Genomic DNA, 20397 nt, shown 5'->3' with positions numbered 1-20397 from the left:
ACTACAACCGTATTTACTGCAATATTTTTAATAGCAAAAAAAAAAAAAAATACCAGAAATAATCCTAGTGTTCAACAATAAGAAACTAGGCAAATAAATTATGGAATATCTATTAAAAGATATAAAATGCAGTTATTAAAGTTACATTTTCAAAATCTATTTAGTGGCATGGGAAATATAATAACATTTTTAAATATAAAAGCAAGTTATGCCAGAAGTAGTGGCTCATGCCTGTATTCCCACTACTTTGGGAGGCTCAGCCAGAAGGATCACTTGAGGCCAGGAGTTGCAGACCAGCTTGGGCAACATAGCGAGACTCCATCTCTAAAAACAAATTTTAAAATAACCCAGGTGTGGTGGCACACACCGGTAGTCCCAGCTACTTGGGAGGCTTAGGTAGTAGGATTGCTCAAGCCCAGGAGTTTAAGGCTGCAGCAAGCTATGATCATGTCACTGAACTGCAGCCTAGGCAACAGAGCAAGACTATCTTAAAAAAAGAGAGAGAGAGAGAAACAAACAAAAACAGGCTATAAAACAAATTTTACAGAAAGTTATTAATTTTGCTTATGTGCAATATATACCCGCATTACAAATGAAGCAAATATATGAAGTGTTTAAAGTAGATATCACTACCTAATGAGACTAATGTGGTTTCTATTTTTTTTGTCCTTTCCCCACTTTCCAAATGTTAAAATATGCATGACATTCTTCTGTAATAATAGAGAAAATTTAAAATGTTGTGAAAATAACAAAAACATTTCTCCAAGAATTTGTGGATTCAGTTGAGGTCAGCTTTTTAAAACAGGAAGTTTTACCATTTCTATGTTTACTTTGTTACTGGTTTTTGTATGCTGAAATAAACATGAAATTTTCTTAAATTAACACCATCCGTCTACCTCCCTATCATCTATTTTTGCCCTCCTCAGTTGAGTTTTATAAGCAAGTTTGTTCTGTGTTTTCTCTTGTTTAGTTAATAGCTCTTATGGTAAAAAAAAAAAAAAAAAAAAAAAATGACGGCTAACAGGCTTGTTCAGTAGACTTGACATGTTTTCCATAGAGAGGACAGATAATACCTTTTCAATACTATGATTCCTTACCTCTACACAAGTAAACTTTTTCGTACTAGATTTGCTTCAATAAAGGATGACTTCTAACTGCTTTTGGGTAAAGATGCCTTACATGTACATTTAATCTAGAAATTCCATGGTAAATTTGCAAAAGGAAAACATTTAACTACCTACACTAAGAGATTTCTTTTTGGATAGGTAGTTCATATTTGTTCAAATTAACGTGTAAGTTAAATTCAGCATAATAAATCCTTCTTGTCATCCATATTAGTGTTAGTAAAAAACATTTGGAGAACAAGATACCAGTTACTCAAATAAATAATCTCATCTTTATAAAAGAAATAAAATTAGTCTTCAAAATATTGGTATCAATAACAGCAGTTTCAGTAGAATCTGTACTGACAATTCATTTCCCCCAATATTTTTCTTTCAGTTCATTACTTCCCATGTAACACATCTAGATGCCACTGTACTCATTGTTCTTTAATCTTGTTAGTCACAGCATTTTTCTTAAGGCGTGATTACTTAAGAATTAGATGCTCACTTAATTGTATTTCTATGATATTTTCTTCATATATCCATTAGTGTAGAAATATTTTAGTTCTGTAAGTATGCATCATGCTGGGCTGTAAACTTCTCAAGATTAGAAGTCATGCTTTATTCATTTTCATATGCCCACACCTAAGATAACGCTTTGAGCAATCAATAAGTGATTTTTATGACTGTATATAAGGGCAGATGACTGCTAGAATAGCTGCTAGAAAAAAAACAAACAAGTAGCGGTTGAATTTGAAACCCTCTAATATTATTATAACAAAAGAACTTCCAATATTTTTAAATTTTATATTATTTTTCTGACTGATCCTGCAAAGCATTTTTTATTGATTTATGTTTCAGATTCTCTGGTTAATTAGAAACAGGAGAAAACAAAATGGTAGAAATATTTGTTTAGAGCTTATATATTTTATTTGAATCAATGTTTTTAAATGGAAATTTATATTATTCTCTTTAAGAGATATTTTCAATTACAAGAAACAAAAAGTAAGCCATATATAAATTCAACTTTCTCGTCTGAGCCCAACTAAAAGTTATTGCTAATTTTTACTCTGAGTTGAAGTTATTTCTATTTCAATCTAGGGGTTATTTTTTGTGAAATTAAGATCTCACTTTTGTTTTATGTATTTTATTTTCATTATTCTTATTATTATTTTGATACAGGATCTTGCTCTGTCACCAGACTGCAGTGGTATGATCATAGCTCAAGATAAACTCAAACTCCTGGGCTCATGTGATTCTCCTGCCTCAGTCTCCCAAGAGGCTGAGACCACAGGTGTATGCCACTACACTCAGCAAAATTTTTCTTTCTTTTTTTTTTTTTTTTTGAGACAGAGTCTTGCTCTGTCACCCAGACTGGAGTACTGTGGCACAATCTTGACTCACTGCAACCTCCACCTCCTGGGTTCAAGCAATTCTTCTGCCTCAGCCTTCCAAGTAGCTGGGATTATAGGTGTCCACCACCACACCCGGCTAATTTTTGTGTTTTTTGGTAGAGACAGGGTTTCACCATGTTTGCCAGGCTGGTCTCAAACTCCTGACCTCAAGTGATCCGCCCACCCTGGTCTTCCACGGTGCTGGTATTACTGTCGTGAGCCACTGCACTTCGCTTAATCTTTAAGTTTCTTGTCTCCTATGTTGTCTGGGCTGGTCTCAAACCTCTGGCCTCAAGTGGTCCTCCCAACCTTGGCCTCCCAAAGTACTGGGATTACAGGCATAAGCCCTCATGCCTGGCCTATATTTTACTTTATTCTATATTTTTAAAGCTTTATATTAACCAACTCATATTAATTAAGCAAAAAATTAAGAAGAGTTGAGATTTTTGTCTGAGAAAATGTATGCACTGAATGGTTCATGACTAAATTTAAGAGTCATAGAAAAACCATGGAAGGGGCTTGCCTTTGTGTTATTGTGCGGATAAATCCTTCTGTGGTAAGTAGAATAAAGGTCTACCAAAGATGTCCACATTCTAAACTCCAGAACCTATGAATATGCTATCTTACATAGTGTCTTAGTTCATTTGTGCTGCTATAACAAAATATTTGTGACTATGTTATTTAAAAATTTATTTCTCACAGTTTTTGATGCTGTAAAGTCCAAGATCAAGGTGCCAGCCAAATTGGTGACCAGTGAGGGTCATTCTATGCTTGCAAGATGGCGCCCTGTTACAGCATCCTCTGAAGCGAACAGATGCTATGTCCTCATGTGGCAGATGGAACAGAAGGGCAAAAAAGGGATGAACCCCCTCTCTCTAACTCTTTTATAAGGCCCCTACCATTCATGAGGACTCTGCCCCCATGACTGAGTCACCTCTGAAATACCATCACATTGGTGATTAAGTTTTAGCATATGAACTTTGGGGGACACATTCAAATCACAGCATGTGGCAAAAGGGACTTTGCAGATGAGATTAAGTCAAAGATACTGGGATGAAAAGATTTCCTTGGATTATCCACGTAAATAATCACAAGGATCCTTATAAGTGAAATGAGAAATCAAGAGAGTCAGAGTCAGAGATGTGAAGATGCTTCATTGTTGGCTTTGAAGACAGAAGAGGGAGTCAGTCAAGAGGTAAGGAATGCTAGTGGTCTCTTGAAGCCAGAAAAAGTAATAAAGTGGATTCCGCACTACATCTCCCACAAAGGAATGCAGAATTCCCGACTGCTTGATTTTAACCCAGTGACCAAAGTTAACCATTTTGTACTTCTGACCTTAAGAATTGTAAGACAAATTTGCATTGTTTTAAGCCACTTAGTTTGTGAGTAATTTGTTATGGCAGCAATTGGCAACTACTACATCTTCCTAATGGTGTGTCCGGAATTGGTGGGTTCTTGGTCTCGCTGACTTCAAGAATGAAGCCGTGGACCCTCGCGATGAGTGTTACAGTTGTTAAAGATGGTGTGTCTGGAGTCTGTTCCTTCAGATGTTCAGATGTGTCCATCTTCTGGTGGGTTCATGGTCTTGCTGACTTCAGGAGTGAAGCTGCAGACCTTCTTGGTGAGTGTTACAGCTCATAAAGGCAGCATGGACCCAAAGACAGAGCAGCAGCAAGATTTATTGTAAAGAGCAAAAGAACAAAGCTTCCACCACGCGGAAGGGAACCAAGCTGGTTGCTAGCTGGGTGTCTCAGGCAGCCTGCTTTTATTCCCTTATCTGACCCCACCCACATCCAGCTGACTGGTCCATTTTACAGAGAGCTGATTGGTCCATTTTGACAGTGAGCTAATTGGTGTGTTTACAACCCCTGAGTTAGACACAGAGCCCTGCCTGGTGTATTCATAATCCTCTAGCTAGACATAAAAGTTCTCAGAGTCCCCACTAGATTAGCTAGACACAGAGGACTGATTGGTGCATTTACAAACCTTGAGCTAGACACAGGGTGCTGATTGGTGCATTTACAAAGCCTGAGCTAGACACAGAGTGCTGATTGGTGCATCCACAATCCTTTAGCTAGACATAAAAGTTCTCCAAGTCCCCACCAGATTAGCTAGATACAGAGTGCTGATTGGTGCATATACAATCCTCCTGTTAGATATAAAAGTTCTCCAAGTCCCCATTGGACTCAGGAGCCCAGCTGACTTCACCTAGTGGATCCTGTGCCAGGACCACCGGTGGAGCTGGCCCCCAGCGGCATGCCTTGCACTTCTCAGACCTTGGGTGGTGGACGGGACTGGGCGCCTCCGAACAGGGGGTGTAAATCACAGAGAATATAAAGAAAGATTATATACAGAGACAGCACATAGACAGTAAGAATGTTTTAAACACAGAAAAAAATGAAGGAGAAACTACAAACTAGGAAAAAACATTTGCCTTATTTATTACAGGTTTATAACTTTCAAAAGTTGTCTGAGACTGCAGGTGTTGGGCACTTCCTACAGGCTGTTGCAACAGGGAGAATATCCAAAGAGTATTTTCTGGAAAACAGGAAACAAAGAGGCTTTCTATGACAAATTAACAATGTTGCCAGTTTGTCTGCTTTGGTCAGGCAGGTATTGCAATCGTTTAGAAAAGAACTATGTGTGACAGAGAACGTGAGAGTGAGAGTGATTTGACCTGTTTGACTCCATTACCTTCTGTTCTTGGAATTGTTAGCTCTAAGAAGGAAGTAAGAGGAGTGGGTCAGTCTCTCAGTACCAGGAAACATAGATCAGTGTCCAGTCAAAGAAGAACATTTTACATTTCTCCATACAGCAAAAGGTCCATATATTTAATTTTGAAGAAATTCTTATAATTCTTTCAATATATTTATTTAATAGTTAGGAAATACACCTACTGCTGTAATTGATAAACCCTTAAATCTCAGTGGCTTAACACAATAAAGGACATTTCTTACAACACTTCAAAACCAGTGTTCTTGGCGGGCAACTCTCCTATAAGTAGTGATTTAATTTGCCAAGATCCTCCCTTCTTGTGCCATTTTCACCATGTGCCTCCCGTGGGCTCCTTTGGGGTTCTTTCTTTCCACTTAGCTTTGAGTAGAAAAGAGTGTGGAGGATCATACAAAGGAGGTTTTCATGGCCTACATGGTCTACAAGTAGTCTGCATCACTTCCACTGATGTTCCACTAGCCAGAATTTGGACATATGAATACCCCTAAGTGCAAGAATGGCTGAGAAATGTAGTTTATCTGGGTTTCCAGGAGGAAAAGAGAATGGATTTTATAAATAAGTAAAATTTTAAATAAGAATTGTAATTAAAAAGATTAAATGATAAAAAGACAAACTCCCTAGTGGAAAAAAAAATGGCCAATACCATTGAGCAATAAAAATATTAAATATTCAGAATCATTAAGAGTAAAACTAAGATACAAAAAAACATATTTCCCTATTAAACTGTCAATATTAAACATGATAATACCATGTTATTTTCCTGTGCTGCTGAGAAATTGTCTAGACAGTCTCAGACACTGTCTCAAAAAAAATGGATAAAAATGTTTTTTCAGGTTTCAGAGGACAAGTTGACAATATATATCTGAAAGACTTTTAAATGTGTGTAGTCTTTGATCTAGGCTTCCAATTCAAAAAAAATTATGAGGAATAAATAATCAGAAAAGTATTCAAAGATTCAAAGATTTCTGTCTTTCATATTCTACATCACATCGATGAGCAAATCATGTTAGATCTAGCTTCACAATATATCCAGAATCTGATCCCTCTTTCGACCTCCACTCCTTTGTTACCTACAATCCAATTTTCACATAGTAGTCATCATAATCCTTTAAAAACTTATGTCAAATAAGGTTACTCTTCAAAAGCCTTTAAGAGCTCTATAGTTTTCTCATCTCAGAGGAAAAACCCAACTGGCCCCATGTGATCTACCCCATTGCAGTCCATGCCAAACTTCTCTGGTCTCATCTCTACTTTCTACCCCTTCTCTCCTTGCACCCTTTCATTGGGCTACACAGACTTCATTGCTGTTCCTACATGAACCAAGCATGTTTCCTCTTCAGGGCTTTGCTGTTCACCATCCACATTTCTGCTTCAGTGTCAGTGTAGCTGATCCTATGCCCTCCATGTAAAAAGCAATGTGCTCCCTCCACCCACCTTTCCTAGTTCCTTCCATAATATTTATCTCCATCTGATATACATCCTTGTTAAATGGAATTTTGCTTATCTGTGTTGTGATGTCAGGAATTTTGTATCCCTTAAAATAGTGCCAGGCACCTAGAAGGTGCTCAGTAAACATTTGCCAAATGAATGAATAGTAAAGTATTATAAAAATTCTGAAACATTGAAAAATAGGAGACTGGTTACATAAACTGGGATGGTTGACTTAAAGGCCATACAGTTAGACAAGATGGAATCAAAAGCATAAAATAAATGAGAATGTGATTCTGTATCCCACTGGAGGAAGTGCTGGAAATACCAATTTCCTTTAGATAATAGTTAGTTTCTTACCCAGTTGGTTTCTGAAACCATCGGAAAGAGAAGTTTCTCATCCTAAAGTTCCTTTTATATGTATCAACTGATTCTATGGTCTCAAACAGATTTCTCTGTGAAGGGCTTGTGTGTGTGTGTGTGTGTGTGTGTGTGTGTCTGTGTGTGTGTGCGCGCACATGTGTGTGTCCAAGGGCTAAATGGATTTTTTTTTTAAGTAATCTTATTCTTTACAGATTATATTGGTCATTGGTCAGCTAGGGCTGCTATAAAATAATACCACAGACTGCATAGTTTAAAGAACAGACATCAATATTCTCACAGTTCTGGAGGCTCCAAGCCCAAGGTCTATGTCCAGCAGGGTTTGATTTCTGGTGAGAGTTTTCTTCCCGACTTGCTGGTGGCCTTTCCATGATGTATGCTTGTGCAGACAGCGAGTGAGTGAACAAGCTTTTAGTGTCTCTTCTTAAAAGAACATTCATTCTACCAGATTAGGGCCCCATTCTTATAACCTCATTAACCTTAATTACCTCCTAAATGTCCTTCTCCAAATATAGTCCCATTGGAGATTAGGCTTTAACATGGGAATGGCAAGGGGAGGGGCACACAATTCAGTCTCAGGTATATTCACCCTGTTTATTAAAAAAGCAGAGAGTCACTAAACCTATTTTGCATCACCTCAACTAATACTGCTTTTTCCTAGGCTTTCTTTTTAAGATTTATCCAAAGATCCTGAGAATAATTGGAATACTATTCTAGTTGAGATCATTAATTTTGAAACACTAGTAAAGCGATTAAATGATCAGAATAATACATCAAAACCAAGTTTTGTTAGTAGGAAAAATGCACTGTTCAAAGGTTAAATAAGTGTTTCAATGAAGAAAAAGAATGTACTTTTTAAAAACTGTTTTGCCGGGCACGGTGACTCACGCCTGTAATCCCAGCACTGTGGGAGGCTGAGGCAGGCAGATCACAAAAGTCAGGAGATGGAGACCATTCTGGCTAACATGGTGAAACCCCTTCTCTACTAAAAATACAAAAAATTAGCCGGGCGTGGTGGCATGTATCTGTAGTCCCAGCTACTCAGGAGGTGAGGCAGGAGAATCCCTTGAACCTGGGAGGCAGAGTTTGCAGTGAGCCGAGATTGCACCATTGCACTCCAGCCTGGGTGACAGAGCGAAACTCCGTCTCAAACAAAACAAAACAAAAAACTGTTTTAGCCCTAAGACACACACACATACACACACACACTTTTCAGAGAAACTTGTTTGAGACAGTGAAATGTACCTGATAGTGATCCTTTAAGGCAGCAATGATAATGCTTAATTACACATCAAGCTAGCTGTGTAGGGTCTGGAAACATCGAAAAGTATTTTTGACCAAAATAATTTGTTACCATGGTGATAAGTGGTCACATTTTCAATATATGTTGGTAATCTTCCCAACTTCTTCTTACAATTGTGTTTATCTCCATCATAGGAAGGAATGGTTTGTCTCAGTATTGTCCCGTCTTGTAAATCCAGCATTTAGTACCAAATACTTATGTTAGTTAAAAATGTTTAAATCAAGGGGAACATGAATTTGAGGTAATAGTCATCTCTCTCTCTCTCTCTTTCTCTCTCTCTCTGTAGGTTATCAAGTAAGCTGAAGTTGTAGAAGTATAAATTAGAAATGTTTATAGTTTTCTCCAAATACTGCCACTAACAAGGCCATTTTAAATTCTCCTTGCTCCTGTAGCAGATGTCTTATCACATTATCACATCTTGGGAAAATTCTATAATTTCCCAGTCCATTTCAGTGATTAAAAACCCACTTTGTTAGCCAGGTGAAGTGGCTCATACCTGTAATCCCAGCACTTTGGGAGTCTAAGGCGGGTGGATTGCTTAGAAGTTCCAGACCAGCCTGGGCAACATGGTGAGACCCCCATCTCTACTAAAAATACAAAAATAGTTAGCCAGGTATGGTGTCACACAGCCTGTAGTCCCAGCTTTTCAGGAGCCTGAGGTGGGTGGATCACTTGAACCCAGGGGTGGGGTGGGGGAGGTTGCAGTCAGCTGAGATCATGCCACTGCCCTGCAACCTGGGCAACAGAGTGAGACCCTGCCAAAAACCAAAGCAAAACAAAACAAGCACGGTCTAAAAATCAAATTTCCTATGCAAATTAAAGATGTTCTCTTTGCAGCTAACTTCTAGCATTGTGGCTTGAGGGACCTAACATAGGGAAGGAGGATATGGTCTTCTTTTTATTTATTTCCCATTACCTACATTGGGGACAACATATTTTGCCTCTGGTTCTCAGCTTCTTCTTCCCTCTTGGATATTCTAGCTTCTCCAGTGAGCGGACATAGGAGGAATCAGAGAGATTCCTTGGGCCACTAGTGAAGTCTTCTTTGACACCAATTGCTGGGCCAATAATGACTGTCCATTGACAATGCCCTCTCGATGGCAGGTACTCAAATACTGGATTTATACAGGAGACACACATGTGAGTTATTTCAAAGCCTTCCCAATCCATAGTGTCCTGCGTCACCTCATCTAACCCTCCAAGGCCCTTGCATTTACTGGTAAACTCCATGGGCTCTTGTCGCTGGTTATTTCACCCAGGAGTTAGCTTTTTGTGTTGGTGTCAGCATGATGGCGTAAGTGTGGCTATTTTTTTGTGGTGCTCACTTTGCCTACCAGAAACATATATGCTCCCATCAAAGCAGAAGTAATAGCTGAGCTGCACCACAGGGCTCTCTGTGTGCCCTGCCATCCTTCTCAAGTTTTTTTTTTTTTTCCTGTTCACAAAGACTTTGAGAAGATTGAGTAGCCTATGTCCTAATCTAATGTATAACTAGAAAATTAGGTGCTGATTTTCCTTTTTTCAGACATCCCCAGACTTTGCCAGAGACTCCCTTAGAGTCTGTCTCAGACTTTAAAGATCTTGGCTTTTTGGGAAGGGGCAGGAGCAAGCCATAGCAGTGCCTCCCAAGCCAAAAGTCATGACTCTAATAATTCCCATTTTCCTCCTTCCTATTCTCCTGTTTATATGGATTGAGGTAATTGTGGTTATTGAGGGGCTAGTTCTGCTGATTTAGTATATGGGGTTCCATCCTCATATTTGGATCCTAGCTATGTTTTGTATAACAAGGAAAGTTTCATACAACTTCAAGTTACGTGTCCTCTATTGAGCTTTGCATTTCACTCTTTTGCATTCCATTGTTTTCTTTTTGGAATTGTTTATAGAGCTTTTATCTTACTTTACTCTTATTAGCATCCTGTGAGATGCAGGACAGCTACTTCAATTTTGCTGATGAAACTGAGACAGTAAGAGGCAACCTAGGACTAATTACTTGGAAAAAAAAAAAAAAAACAACCTTTACTGAGTGCCACATACGTATGTGGTGCTACGCTAGATGCTGTAAAGAAACAGGTAGTCTCTGCTCATGTATATGTGTCAAATAGAATAAAAATATTTTAAAATGATATTATCATGGTAAAAAAAAAGTCATGCAAATATAGTAGGGGAAAACATAATTTCAACTCTGGCATTTGAGTGGATATTTAAAGGATTGGCAAGAACACAAAAGGCTGGAACTCGAGACCACAAAGTCCATAGGTTTGACCTCTTAAGTTTTCTTGCAACACCAGCACTAACACAACTCCCATGATGCCTCTTTCTGAAGAACTGCTCAGCTGGGAGGAAACCATGTGGTCTTGCCTTTTCCCTGAAGTGTCTGGAAATAATACAGGGAAACAGGATCTCTTCTAGTTCTATTCCACACCTATACCTTAACCTTCACTAGGCTTCTCTACTGCTACTTTGGGTTGTTGACTGGCTCTAGCCCTTTGTCTTCCTGGACTCTTCTGTGACTGCAGTTAAGCCTTCAACCTTCCTCTATTATTTCTGCAAAATGTTGTGCCTTTTTAAATTCCTGAATATGGCCTTATTCTCTCAGGATTATTACTCTGTCTGCTGGAAAATATACTTCTCATATTGACTTTAGAATTTCATATTAAACTTCCTTGCAAAAGCATGGTGTTCCATACAGACCTCTCCTCTGTCATTCTCCTTGTTTCTCTTAAACAACATGTTTGTAGCTAGAATAGATCACTATATGAGGCCCCCAGTGAATCACACCTTTCTGCATCCGTGCCCCTTTGCATGTGACACAGCCACACCTTCCATCAAGAGACAATTTATCCCCCTGCCTGCTTCAATATACGCTGTTCATGTCACTTTCTCTGACCAATAGAATGTGGCAGATGCAGTCATGTGCGTTCCAAAACCTTGGACTCATGAGGCCTTGCAGCAACTGCATTTGGCCTCCAAGGACCCTACCCCAAGACTGTCATGCAATAAAGACTCTCACAATGAAACTGCATTTGGAAAGAGAGGTTTGGCCAACCAGATTTCTTGGCTGAGCTCAGTCCCCAGCTGATCCACCAGCTGAATGCATTGGCCTAAGTGGGTGCAGGTAAGACTTGGCAGAAAACTACCTGATTAACCCTAATGATTATTTTTTTAAAATACAGTACATTGACAATCTACTAAGTTTTAGGATGGTGGATTCTTACAAAGCAATAGATAAATAAAACAGAACATGGTATAAAAGTACAAAGCAACAGATAAATCCAATAGAAGTTGGCACTGAAAGTACAAATCAATAGATAAATGTAGCAAACTGATATTGCTGTAACAAAACCCGAAGTATATGACATTGTCTTTAGGGCCAGGCACAGAACAGTACTGAAAAAGATGGAGAGGAGACAGTGAAACTAGAAGAGCAGGGAGGAAATTGCTATTGGAGACTAGAAAAACAAAGGTGAACCAATTAACTGTTGCCTGTGGTAACTTAGAAAATAGAAAATGTTCCTAATGAACTTGTTGATTTCACTAAAGTAATTTCCATATAGAAAATTAAAAGTGACAACTAACTTCTTTTAGCTATGTTAAATAAGGTATTTTAAGAGGAAGTTTTCATTTTCTGCTGATGCCATAAAAATTACCACAAATTTTGCAGCTTAACACAAATTTAATATTTTATAGTTCTGTAAGTCAGAAGTTTATCATGGCTCTTACAAGGCTAAAATCAAGGTGTCAGCAGGGTTATGTCCCTTTCTAGAGGTTCTAGGGGAAGATCTATTTCTTTGCTCTTTTGGGTTGTTTGCAGAATCCAGTTCCTTGTGGTCTAGGACTAACATTCATATGTCCTTGCTGCTGTTAGCTGAAAGCCTTTCCCACCTTCTTGAGGACACCCATACTCCTTGATCCCTTCCTCCATCCTCAAAGCCAGCAATGGTAGGCTGAGTCCTTTTCTCACTTTAAATCTCTCCTGTGAATATCTCTAACTACAGCTGAGAAAGGTTCTCAGCTTGTAAAGACTCATAATTAGGTTTGGCTCACATGGATCATCCAGGATAATCTTCCCATCTGAAGGTCTGCACCCTGTAATCATATCTGCAACATCCGTTTTGCTAGGTAAGGTAAAATAATCACTAGTTCTGGGGATTAGAGCATGGACGTCTTTGGGGAGGCATTATTTTGCCAACCACAGAGATGAACTAAAGCAGGAACTTCCTGTTTGCAATTGAATTTAGAGGAAATATAGGGGGCTCAAAACAGTCTTTCACCCAGCAAAAGATTCTCGATGTAAGAAATGGCCTCAGAATAAAGTTCAAATCAGGGATATGGCTGTAAAACCCTCCCTGAAGACCTCTGAAAGACTCAAGCAGTGACTTGGAGACTTCCTTAAATAGAAAATGGAGCTTCTAAGAATCTGAAGGGCCTCAAGTGTGACCCAAACATAGAGAGAAATACCTGTCTCAAAAAAAATATTATGTTTGTGGCTTTGCGGGCATGATGTAAACCCCATTCAGATTCATTGGAAAAGCCCACACATTTCTAAAGAAGTTGTGCCGATTTGGATTAAAAGGGACAGAGGCAGTTCAAAATGAAAAGAGGCCTCTGGGTTCTCAACTTTCTTTGTGGGGAGGCAAGCTGAGAAAGCTATGGAGCTGCAAACAGAAGCCATTTCTTATGAAAAAGACCAGACTCAGTGGGAAGGGCCAAGAGCCAAGGATAGGAACAGATGAAGAAAAGGAATAGCAACAGAAGCAGACTTTGCCCTAATAAGGAAGCATTCCATGTCTCTGGGGTCAAAAGAGCTGGTGACATGTGCCCAAGTGGATTTCAGAATTCTGTGGTCCCATGTATTCTATGTACCTTCTATTCAGAATGCCCCCTCTCCCTTCCTCTGTCAGTTGTTACCCTGTTCTTATTCCACTGTTAAATGTTGGAGGTTGAGATGGCTGGGAGAGAAGAAAGGCACATGCTTTGTCCTTTTAGTTCACAGGTCTCTGGATCAACAGATGCTGTACCCAAGGAGCTGGACTTGTGGAATCATCTCCCAGGCATTTTGACTGCACCTGGATTGGATTTAGGTGAAAGATACATAAAGTTGACTTCAGTGATTAAATTAGACTTTGGGGTGTTGGGAGTGGATAAGTGTAGTTTGCCTGTGAGGGGGACGTGAACCAAAGTGACCAGTGGGCAGACTGTGGTAGATTGTTATACAATAGCATCCAATGGATCATCTTGCTGTGTTCCACACCCCTTTGCAATGTGACGTTGCTACTCTTCACTTGAAGTGATGGAATCTGTTCCTCCACCAGCCTTGTGACTTCCTTTGATCATGAAGGGGCCTCTGGGTGCTCGTTTTTTTCCAAGCAGGAGGCAGGTTGAGAAAGCTATTGATGGTGGGAGAATGTGATAAGAAGCAATGTTTGAGAACCAGAGCCTAGATCTTAGGGGTCCCGTACCTTCCACCATCATCCTCTTAGAATAGTGTTCTGAGACTCCAAGGTATATGAAGAAGTCTGGAATAAAGACTAAATGAAGAGAATTGCCCCGTGAGCCCAAATGTCCCAGCTGAGCCTAGCCCCCAGCAAACCTGCCAGCTGAATGCTGCTGCCTGAAAGTTAAGGCAAGTCTGACAGAATTGCCACTCAATCAACTAGAGAATCATAGAAAATAACAACTCATGTTGTTTTAAGCCACTGAGTATTGGTACGGTTTGTTAGTAGTAGATAACTGAAACAGCAGCTTAAGTATATTATATCTCACATATTATCTGTTTATATAGTATTTTTATTCCAATAGACACATTAGCTCATCTCATGAATAGAGATGGCAAAATGTCATAATCATAATCACAAAAATACGTTGGATTGATGAGTATTATTTAACAACTATTGAGAAACCATAAACCATAGTATCATCTTTAAACTAGAATGAAGTGGCACTCATTTCATAAAAGCTTTTTGCTTTTTGTGGAAGTTGAGATTGCTGCAAATATAATCTCAGTATATCTACTACCTTTTGTAGTGTAAGAAGAGTAACTGCCATGAGCCTCAAATGAGTTCTGAAGTAGAGAAACCACATAATGAAGTAAAGAAACAAAACAAAACAAAACAAAACAAAACCTTTATACCGATCACTACATGGGCAAAAGAGAAGACAGTTGTAGAGGTATGATGGAATTAAAAAAAAATTGATAGTCAGATGGTAAAACTGTCATCTTCATCAAAAAGCCAAGAAATGTTCTTAATCTTTTTGTGCCAAACGTTTTGTTTTAGTAAGATTCTGGGACTGTGCATATTTGTTCATTCACTCAATTGTTTATTTGACAAATATCAAGTGTTTACTAATGTGCCAAGCATTGTGCTAGATACCAGAGATCTAGTTATAAATAAGATAGATAGGTTTCTGACCTTAGAAAGTTGGTTGGGGCTGGAGTTGTCACAATGGAGTGTGACAGGTAACATGATAGAATACTATAGTAATAAGATTTTGTTGATTTTTCTTATAATTTTCTTTAACTCAATAGTCTCCAGGCTGCAGCTTTAAAAACACTGCTGTTCATTTTTGTAAATTACAGGCACTTTTGCAAGAAGTGCTACATCTTGATTCTGTACTTCCCAGGTTCCAGGAGACCTAGAAATGCCCTTATATCATATGGGGATCCTTATATTGTATTGTGTCCTGATGCTACTGACCCACAAAAGATGCTGCGCGAGTGAAAACATCATTATTTGATTTCCCCTTAGGATTTCCAGCTGGTGCCTAAGTGGATTTTTCTGGAAGAAAGAAAGAATCTTCAGAAAGCAAAGTGAGGTTCCTTTCTAATGTAATTTGAAACATAGTTTCGTATGTCTAACTTCTGCTTTTCCTCATGCTCACTGAAATCTATAGCTAGCCTCATTTTCCACTTGTTTTTGACTCTCTCAGGCATCCTGAGGACTGAGATCATGTCCTAGTTATCTTTTTTTTTTTTTTTTTTTTTTGAGACGGAGTCTCGCTCTGTCGCCCAGGCTGGAGTGCAGTGGCCGGATCTCAGCTCACTGCAAGTTCCGCCTCCTCGGTTCACGGCATTCTCCTGCCTCAGCCTCCCGTGTAACTGGGACCACAGGCGCCCGCCACCACGCCCGGCTAATTTTTTGTGTGTGTTTTTAGTAGAGACGGGGTTTCACTGGGTTAGCCAGGATGGTCTCAATCTCCTGACCTCGTGATCTGCCTGTCTCGGCCTCCCAAAGTGCTGGGATTACAAGCTTGAGCCACCGCGCCCGGCCCTAGTTATCTTTTAGACTTAGTAAATGAGTAATAAATGTTTCTTTTGAGTGACTCAAAAAATTATTGCAGGAAAATTATCATCCTAGATCATTACTATTTTTCTATTGCATTTTTATTCGGACATGTTCAAAACTTTAATTTTTTTTTTTTTTTTTTTTTTTTGAGATGGAGTTTTGCTCTTGTTGCCCAGGCCGGAGTGCAACGGCACGATCTCAGCTCACCGCTACCTCCGCCTCCCGGATTCAAGCGATTCTCATGCCTCAGCCTCCCGAGTAGCTGAGATTAAAGGCATGCGCCACCAGCCTGGCTAATTTTGTGTTTTTAGTAGAGATGGGGTTTCTCCATGTTGGTTAGGCTGATCTCGAACTCCTGACCTCAGGTGATCCGCCCGCCTTGGCCTCCCAAAGTGCTGGGATTACAGGCGTGAGCCACCACACCCAGCCTCAAAACTTTAATTTGTTTTCATGTTCATGTAAACTAGGATAATATGACAAACCACCAAAGAAAAAAGGAAAGAAAAACATATAAAACATTGCAAGAACTGTGTTTTTAAAGAAAAAAGTTATTCAGTGATTCTTGTCAAAGCATGGTAAGGAAGAATGTATTTAGGGCTATACTGATAGGTATAGGGACCATGGCAGCAGGGTCTTGCCATGTTGAAGAAGAGATTAGGCTCAGTTCTGAATACAGCGTGGACAAGTGTGAATTTATAGCCAAGGAGCATGTGGGACAGGGGCAGTAGATGGAAAATTACCAAGGAAACATCAAGGATAAGGGGGATTCTGACTAAACTAAGCGAAAAGGATTCTTGCTGAAGACAGGAGTTCAGGCCTCACATGGGGGATGCTGGAGGATGAGGAACCTAATCAAATATCAATATTGAGAATGGGGCTTTTTGCTAAATTAAGTTAGTAGGGTTCTTTGCTAAAACTGGATTTTATAAGGAAGTGCAGATGGGCCTAGCAGAAGATTCAGAAACCTTACTTGTTTGACCAAGCAAAGAATCTTTGTCAGTGCTTAGGGTTTTTTGTTTGCTTTAACTCTGTTTTACAAGTAAACAATTATCTTAAAACTTTTATCTCAAGAAATTTGTTTTTCGTTGTTTGACGTTATTCATAGACCTACTTATTTTATATGTGTCAGGGACAATAAGCTACAAAACCAAAACTAAGATGACAACCTATTTTGTAAAATGAAACTTGTAAAAGGCAACACACTGCATAGTTCCAAAAAGGTACGGTTACCAGAGTTCCAAACCGGTCAGGCCAACATTCCTGTTATTAAAAAAAATCAATCAGGAAAAGTAGGCAATGGTGACACTTCCGCAAAGATCTACTTTCTTTTAGATAACAGATGTTGAAAACTGATTTCCTACACACCCCTATAGAAGAAATTGATAACCCCAGGAAGAAGCTTTCTTTATGTAACTGCTGCAAAGTTCGACAGCAAAGAGTCAGTCCCTCCTCCTCCCTAGGGGAGATAAACTTGATAATCTGCTTTTGCTCCAGTTTTCTTGTAATCAAGTCACAGGCCTTTCCTCTTTCCTAGCCCCTTTCAGGCTGCTTTTTATCCGTCTTTCCTAGAGAAAAGGACTTGTCCCCCTCCATCCCATTTACTCTCGACCCCCTTTCAGTTACATGGCATCTTCCCTGCCTCGCGTTTCCCAGTTGGTCCTAATTTGTTCCCCTTTTCTCTGGCTGGCTGGGCTCCAGCTCCTCCACTCCCGCTCCTCCCACTCTGCGGGCTCTTTCTTTCTCCCTCCCCTCCCCTCCCCCAGCCATGCCTGCCAGCGCGCTTCCCTTCCCCCGCCTCTCGGTCCTGCACCCTCCCCTCCCCCTGCCTCCTGCCTTGTGACACATCCTGGGCCCTCCCGGAGACGGTAGCAGCAGTAACAGCAGCAGCAGCGGCGGCAGCAGAGGCAGCAGCACTAGCCACCACTCTGCCGAGGCTGCAACCCCGGCCTCCCCAGGCCCCTCCGCTGCCGCAGTCATGGCTGCTGATGGGGTGGACGAACGCTCGCCTCTGCTGTCAGCATCCCACTCCGGAAATGTCACTCCCACCGCCCCACCGTACTTGCAAGAAAGCAGCCCCAGAGGTAAGGCCAGCATAGGTCCCTCTACTTTGCAAGGAAACGCCCAGAAGGGTAAAGACCTGGGAGCTCTAGCTTGGAGGTGGAGGTGAGCCTCTCGCTTGGGCTGAGCAAGGATGCTGACTGTGCCTTCCCAGGCGAGCCCGCCTGCCTGATAGCTTCTCCGCAGGGCTTTTCTGGTGGTGGTGGTGCTGGTGGTGGTGCTGGTGGTGGTGGTGGTGGTGGTGGTGGTGGTGGTGGTGGTGGTAGTGGTGTGTGTGTTTGTATTTCACCACTTCTTACACGGGGCTACAGGATGTGACATGAATCTCCCAAGCTGTGCTTAGCTGTTTTCAGAGCAGCCCCTAAGCGCAGCTAGGAGGTGGTGCAAATCTTTCACAATCATTCACAAATCCTTTTCCGTTGCTGAGAAACCAGGAGTATTGCTCACCTTGGCATCTGTCCTTGAAAGGGCTTTAACTTGAACAATATGCTTCTGCTACCATTCACCCAACAGTGCTCTGTTCACTCAGTGAATTGCCATACCCAAAACGAGTACAGTTAATCAGTATTCCTAATATGTCTGAAATTCCTGCCCTTCCTTTTTACTCCTACTTTTAAGGAGGATGTGTTAGATTTAATTGTGAATGAGAAGGAAGGACCTTAACTTCTGATAGATGGGAAGATAGGATATTTTTAATACATATCCGGTGAGATTGAAATTAACTTGTAAAAAGTAACCCAAATTAATATTACATATATTTCTATTTTTTCCCTCAAGAAGAATAAAAAAAAAAGACTAAATGGCCATGGGATCTGGAGAAATATGGAATCTATTTACCATACTATTCGATTTATTTAAAAATCAAACGTTGTTCTAAGCCTTTTAATTGATTACTATAGTAAAGAAATAAGGTGGAGTCAGGTGTTAACAAGAAAATGGAAGGCAAGACTTAAAAACAAACCACTTAGGTTAGTGAAAAGATTGGTCAAAATGGCACTTGCAAATGTGCCTTAAGTGCATCTCCCTCTTTTTTTGGCTGAATATGAGCGAAGTTTAATAATCCAAGGAAGCAAAAGTTAATGATTTTGAAAATGTAAGTAGGTAATGTTTCTTGTAACACAACTTTTTAAGTTGAATTCTGGAATTAGAGCTGATGTAGAGCAGATTGAACTTGCTTAGTATTTAAAATTTCTATTTAACATTTTATAACTTCAAAATCAACTATCTAGATCTTAGTCCATACTTATAAAGAAGGAAAACAAAGGAAAAAGATGTTTAGCTGTAAATAATTCAGTGTGAGCTATGGCTTGAGAAATAAGGTACAGAGACTTGCCCACAGAAAACCTACAGGTCATGTTTGTTGGTCAGCATTAAACTTGTATCAGAGGACACCAGGCAAGAGAATTTCCTCTAATGGGCCAGTTTGATATGAATATTTTACTGTTATATAAATTGTATTATGTAGAATACACTTAAACACTCACTAATGAATGTTTCAACTTCATCAAGTCAGCCTTTTATGGCAAATGTTTGACAGTTTATTAGAAGACAGAGTTTCAATTTAAGTAATTTTCCTATAACCTCAATTAGTGGATAAATTATTTTTTTAAAAATGGTTACACTCAGGGACCTGCTTGTAGACATCTTTATTATTTGCCATATATTTGTTTAACCTAGTAAGATTCCTCAAACTACACAAGTATAAGTTCCAGTTGAGCCACTGAGAAAAAGTAGTGTCATTCTAGAAAACTTTTAACAACCAGAGAGACGCAATGATTTAGCAAAAAGCTTCTTCTGCCCTATGGTAGAATACATTTTTTCTTAACTGGTGAATGAGACAGGTTAGATGATTAGAGAAACTCTTAATTTCATATGACATAGCACCTACTAAGGAAGAAGCATAAATGAGAGGTAAAAGCATTTTATTTGCATTTTTGACAAAATATTTTTCTTCATAAATAACAAACATTGTAATAAATATTATGAGTAACACACAAGATCTAATTCTGGAAGACCACCACTATTCATTCATTTATTAATTTATTGGGAAGCACAATGGGCCATACACTGCTCTAGGGAAACAAACGTAATCAATCCCATACCCTCATGAAGCCTATATTGTATTAGGGAGAAAGAATAAATAAACACACGGCTGAATTATTTCAGATTGTAAAAAAAGTTCTATCACTAGATCAAATGTTTTTGGTAGTTGAAAACCATTAGGGTTGACAGTTGGAATTCGATCAGAAATAGAATGCACTTTCTGATAATGAATTTTAGTTCATGATCCCTTTTATAGTTATTCAGACTTTTATTTAAAAGAGAAAAAGGAAGTTAAAAGCTGTAGCTAGTGAATATTTTCTCCAATCCAACCCTTTTCTCTTTCTGTTACCTTCTAAAGTACAGAGATGTTAGTTCCCACCTCCAAGATGAAATAGTCCATTTCAGGTTGAAAGTTGGTGGAGTGTTTATTTCTAGACAGATTATTAATAATGTAACAGGGAGCAGTTAGTATTGTGTGTTTGGTTTTAGCACAAGAAAAATCATGTGTGGTCTGTGTAACAATCCATGTGGGTTTCTAAGTGGAGTGTGTCTAGTGTTCTCTACTGTCAGTATTGGATTTGTGCATAGGAAATCGCTTCTCTCCTGCTTACAGTGCTTCATTTAATATACTTGCCAGTTTTCATTTAGGTGTAGAAATTAAAATTAAAGAG

At 39.4% G+C, this 20397-nt stretch overlaps 1 protein-coding gene across 2 annotated transcripts in view; it reads left to right on the top strand.

Annotated features, from left to right (window-relative positions):
- Window positions 1–17295: 17295 nt before the first annotated feature.
- The window catches only part of PIP4P2 (phosphatidylinositol-4,5-bisphosphate 4-phosphatase 2), a 47891-nt gene continuing 44789 nt past the window's right edge, over window positions 17296–20397 (top strand). Inside the window, exon 1 of one of the 2 annotated variants that reach the window (XM_025395236.1) lies at window positions 17296–17706. In XM_025395236.1, the coding sequence (XP_025251021.1) occupies window positions 17601–17706 (106 nt within the window). In that variant the 5' untranslated portion in view covers window positions 17296–17600. The remainder of the gene's footprint in view (window positions 17707–20397) is intronic. The other variant, XM_025395235.1, reaches the window with a different exon arrangement.

The sequence above is a fragment of the Theropithecus gelada genome, chromosome 8, assembly GCF_003255815.1.
Source record: "Theropithecus gelada isolate Dixy chromosome 8, Tgel_1.0, whole genome shotgun sequence".
Lineage (NCBI taxonomy): Eukaryota > Metazoa > Chordata > Mammalia > Primates > Cercopithecidae > Theropithecus > Theropithecus gelada.
The sequence above is the reverse complement of the archived record's forward strand: the minus strand, read 5'-3'. Positions and strand labels throughout refer to the sequence as shown.